This window comes from Trypanosoma cruzi, genomic scaffold, assembly GCF_000209065.1.
Source record: "Trypanosoma cruzi strain CL Brener 1047053516273 genomic scaffold, whole genome shotgun sequence".
Classification (NCBI taxonomy): domain Eukaryota; phylum Euglenozoa; class Kinetoplastea; order Trypanosomatida; family Trypanosomatidae; genus Trypanosoma; species Trypanosoma cruzi.
In genome coordinates, this window is record NW_001849529.1 from 1 (window position 1) to 4900 (window position 4900).

At 52.1% G+C, this 4900-nt stretch overlaps 3 protein-coding genes across 3 annotated transcripts, besides 6 other annotated features; all 3 read left to right on the top strand.

The window, feature by feature from the left end:
- Positions 1-562, top strand: Tc00.1047053506149.10 (folate/pteridine transporter, putative; the record flags this gene model as incomplete). Its single annotated transcript, XM_798828.1, has 1 exon — positions 1-562. A coding segment is annotated over one exon (562 nt), but the record flags the coding sequence as incomplete, so codon positions are not given.
- Positions 1-4900: a sequence feature (heterozygous, non-Esmeraldo-like haplotype).
- Positions 684-736: a sequence feature (T-rich).
- Positions 1372-1393: a microsatellite.
- Tc00.1047053506149.20 (hypothetical protein, conserved) lies at positions 2199-3548 on the top strand (the record flags this gene model as incomplete). The annotated part of the gene is made up of 1 exon (XM_798829.1): positions 2199-3548. The coding sequence occupies one exon, from the start codon at positions 2199-2201 to the stop codon at positions 3546-3548; it is 1350 nt and encodes a 449-aa protein (XP_803922.1).
- Positions 3704-3740: a microsatellite.
- Positions 4129-4253: a sequence feature (T-rich).
- On the top strand, positions 4286-4594 carry Tc00.1047053506149.29 (hypothetical protein, conserved; the record flags this gene model as incomplete). Its single annotated transcript, XM_798830.1, has 1 exon — positions 4286-4594. One exon carries the CDS (start codon positions 4286-4288, stop codon positions 4592-4594), a length of 309 nt encoding a protein of 102 aa, XP_803923.1.
- Positions 4811-4867: a microsatellite.

Here is a 4900-nt window from a genome sequence, read left to right on the forward strand (position 1 = left end):
GTACGTGTTCTCGAAGAAGAGCTACCGCATCACATTTGTCTTCACCACGCTTGTGATGGTTGTGGCCAGCATCTTTGACCTCATCATTGTGGAGCGGTGGAACCGTCCGCGTGTCAGCGATCACGTGGTGTATGTGCTTGGTGACCAGGTCGTCTACCAGGTGTGTTACATGCTGCACTTCATGCCAGGCATAATCCTACTTTCCCGGCTGTGTCCGCGTGGGACGGAGAGCATGGTGTACGCGTTGCTAGCAGGGTTCGCGAACTTTGGGCAGGCAGTTTCGAACACCGTCGGCTCGCTGTTGATGGAATTTAAGTGGCCCGTCGAGACGGATCCCGCTGTCGGCTGCGACTTCAGCAACGTCAAGTGGCTCTTGATTGTGGGGCACCTCCTCTGTCCGCTCGTGTGCATCCCGCTGGTGTTTCTGCTGATCCCGGCCGCACGTATCTGCGACAACATTGACGTGGATGGTCGTGTCGTCCGGCCACAGGAGCCACCCGGCGACTGTAAGGTTGAGGGAAGCAGGGAGTCATTGAGTGCTCAAGAGCCCGTGCTGAAGTGAGGGCGCACACGCCCCCGCCCTCCGTCCGCGACCCGGATGCCGTTGACGATGCGAGCTGCTTTTCGCCGGGTCGCACTTGGGGCCGCATGACCCTCATCATGCTCTAATGGCATCCCCTCTGTCTTTTTTGTTTGTTTGGTCTTTTCTTTTTTCGTCTTTTGTTTTTTTCCCTTTCACGTGTGTTTTATTATTTTCCGGCATCAGTTCAGTTGCAGTGCACGGCCAGAGCTACATGTTGTACTGTCTGTGTTTTTCTCTCCCCCGTGCACTGAACTGCCATGGACGTCGGCGGGAGAAATCGAACGATGGTGTGACTACTTCTTTTTTGTCCATTTCGCTGTAAGGTGATGATTCATGACTGATTTTGTGTTGTTGTTGTTTTTTCTTGAGAAAAGCTTTTGTAAAGTCTCTGCGACCCGATGGGGCTGAGATAATATTGCATTTTGTTTGACAATTCTTTTCCTTTGTGTGTGTGCTACTTGTTTTCTGTTTTCCACTATTAATGCATCGGGCCGCGGGGGGTGCGGTCCTTTTTTCCCTCGCAACCGACCCATCCGCCACTGCCCTTTACGCGGGAGGAATCCGGTTGTTGCGGGACCCTGAGGACTCGTCAATTCATGGGTTCACAGCGAGAGCCCATTGAGCATGGCCACATATCTTTTGAATCCCTCTTTGTTCGTGGGTGCTGAGCGGACCTCCTCTGAATTAGAATTCTGAAACGCTGAAAGAAGCTGTGATCTTCCATTGTTGTACTTTTACTCCGTAGGAATGGAAGAGAAGTCCTTATCCAGACACATTTTCTGCTGTTGTTTTGTTTTTGTTTTTGTTTTTTTATTTGGGTATATAATCCTTTCGCTCTCTGTGGGGCAGTGCCCTGTTGCCCCATTCTTGTTGTACAGCAATTTATTAATTGGCCACTGTCCAGCCTGCACACACTCTGCGCATGGCACTGCGACGGTGGTGGGCAAATAAAAATGTTACTTCTTACGAATTTGTTTGATTGTTTTGACACCCACACCCGTCGACGGATTTTGTTTGCTGGTTGCGTTGGTGCTTCGTTTTCTCTGTGCTGCTGAGCTCTGCTGCCAGTGGCGACTGCTGCCCGCACACACCTCTCCACTTTCCCCCAGCACGTAACTGTCCGTAGAACAAGGCCACCGAAGCAGTAAGGATGCCAGCAGCGTGGGGCGCACGACCAGCGGGCTGCTGACCTGCAGTTGTGGCGGCAGCGGGTCGTTGGCCGGTGTGGCAGCGGGCTGTGGTGCCGTCACTGCCGGCATGCCTGCGGCCGCGACCGCCCCGGCGTCCCTCTGGCCGCCCGACGGTCGACGGCGGAACAGGAATTGTGTCTTTTGAGGTCGTCGGCTACGAGACGGGTAACACCGCGGCGCGGAGTGTGGACTGGCGGGCGGTCAGACGCAAGAAGGAACGCCTCGCGGAAGTATTTGCTGAGCTCGTCTTCGCAGGCTCGTGTGCTTTGGGACGGACTATGTTGCTTTCCGTGTGTGTATGTGTTTGAGTATTCGTGTTTTTAATAGTGTCGGTATTTTTTTGTGTTTTTTTGTGTGGGATATTTGAGTTTTCTCTGTTCTGGGACTTGTTGTTTTTTTCTTTGTTGGTTTTTGATTGCTGGGTGATGCTGTGTCCTTTACTTTTTTGTGGAAGATATCATTGGGAGCTTTGGATACCTGACTTTTCTGTTGTCTTTTTTCCTTGGCGGGAGTGGGTGGAGATGGATGATAGCATGACGCAGGGGCGGCCCGTGGTGACTGATGGTGGTGTTGCTACGGCTGAAGGAAGGGGTATGGCGAGAAAAGGGAAGGATGGAGTAAGAGTGAGGGATTGTGGTGGAAGCCGAAGAGGGTTGATTGGAGCTGGTCAGGAACGACTGCATGGTTGGCGGTGCCCCATCTGCATGCGTGACAGCGTCGATCCCCGTCGCGTGTGTGGATTTTGTCTTGCGGTGGAGCCGGGCGTGGTGGAATTCAACCCGCGTCGTGGTGCTGCGGTTGCGTGCAGCCAGGCTTGCCTCGGGTTTTCGGAGGACCCAACGGTGCGTCTTCTGTCGCTTCCACATGGTCGTTGTTATCGCATTGCCGCCCAGAGCACTACGGCCGCCTTGCCCACCAGACAGCACTTGAGCCTGGAGGCCACCGTAACTTTTGGCAACACACAGGCAGGGAAGAGGGAAGGTATCACAGTGGAGAGGCAAGCAGATGAGGCAGTTCATGGCGGCAGTAGTCCGCATAGAACAACTTCGTACACGCATTTTGTATCGCTCCCGATTGGAAGTCTTTCTGCTGTGCGGTTGAATGCGACGCGTCTGTTAGAGGAAATGAAAACCCGCTGTGTCGATCCTGCTGCGATGGTTACAGAAGACATCTTCACCACCGCCCCTCGCATGCATATCACGTTGCTCATGCTGTCGCTTCCAACACCAGAGGCAATCACGCTGGCCAAAGCATGCATGCGGGTGCTAGAGGAGAAATTAAAGCTGTGGCAGGAGACACAGCACAGCAACACTGATAACGGCGATTGTGGCTCATTGAAGATTCATCTTGGTGGTCTGCATGTGATGCATGGCCGAGGAAGAAACGAAAAAAAAGCAGATGTGTTGTACATGGGGCTCATGGATGCCGCATCCTCGGCGGTGGTCAAGACGCTGCAGCAGTTAGTCTATGAATGTTTTTCGGAGCTTATCGCGAACGACCCTCGTGGAAGAGCAACAGGTAGGCTTTTGCACATGACGCTTTTGAACACCAAGTGGAGGGGTGAGAAGAATCCACGGGACACTCATGAAGAGGCGACGAGGACGTCTTCACGAGTGCCATTTGATGCCACATGCATACGGCAAGAGTTTGGACATGTGTCACTTCGTGGCGGTGGTACCGACGGCGCTATTGTTTTGGAGCGCGTGGATTTAAATGCCCTAAACTACGATTCGGAGTGTGAGTGTTATAACTGTGAGTGCTCCGTTCCTCTATAGTCTCTCTGTCGCAGTTATGTCTTTCTTTCTTTTTCTTTGGAGAGGGTCTCTTTCTGCACGACCATCATTTATTATTTATTATTTGAGCTGTGCGTTTGCTTGTGTGCTTGTGTGTACGTTACGTCTGTGAATTGCATGGCTGTTTGTTTGCTTCTTTTTCTTTTCTTTTCTTTTTTTCTCCTTTTTTTTTTTATATTTTGTTGCGCGGGGAGGGTGATGGGGGCATTTGTGTGTGTGTTCAGGCAGGAATGGGGATGTGTCTGCTGGGACCTCCGTGCGGCACAGGCAAAGCGGTCTCCACCGTGGCAAGTTTATCCAAACGCTCAGGCATCTTAACATTTGAAGGGAAGGGATGTTTTTAAGAGTTGACTTCACACACAAACAAACACAGAGAGAGGGAGAGAACGTAGTTTCTCTCTTTCTCTTTTTGATGTCATCCTCATCGTGGGTTGCATCTCATCCTTCTTTCGTTGTGCTCCTCCACGGAATGGCACCGTCATGATCGTTTCGTGTCTTTCCTGCCGTAAGTTGACGGTGGCAGTGTGAAGGCAGATAGCGGTCAGAGATACGCAGCACACGATTTTTTTGTTTATTTATTTATTTTCCTTCTTTTGCTTCTTTAGCACTTTTGTCCCTCTCTCTTTCCCACGTTTTTTTTTTGTGCGTGTGTGTATTCTCCTCCTTTCTATTTTCTTTTTCTCTTTTGCTGCAGCGAGGCGCGTAAAAGGACACGTGTGATGGCAAAAGCACGGCGGACTCAAACAGCTTCACACAACGACACCACCGTCACGGTGGCGCTGCGCCGTCGTCTGCTGCGGGGCTGTGAAGATGCTGCCGCGGTGGTGCGGGTGCTCTGTCGCCGCCGTGATCTGGCGGTCCAGTCATCCCCGGCATGGCGACAGTCGCGTTCAAACGAAGCGGCGAAAAAGAACGGGAAAGGCCGAACGACACGGAAGGAGCAGCTGGTGTGTGCAAGGTGTCGGCTCAGCAAGCAGCACTGGCCCTACTGCGGTTTATCGGGTGAAGAACACGTCGTGGAGGAGTAAAGGTACATGACTTCCAGTCTTTCTTTCTCTCTTTCTTCCTGCCTGTATCTCTTCGTGTGCAATGCGAGAATCACGTCTCTGTAAGACGGCATGAACTGTCATTCCCTCCTCTCTGTACGTCCCTTGCACTGCCTTTGTTTGTTTCTTTTCTTCCTCTTCCTCTGGCTGTTGTGGGAGCTGTGGCCCAACAGCAGCACACATCGAGGGGTGGGGGGCGTGTGTGTGTGTGTGTGTGTGTGTGTGTGTGTGTGTGTGTGTGTGTGTGTGTGTGTGGTGGTACATCCAACAAAACGAAACCAATCCTAC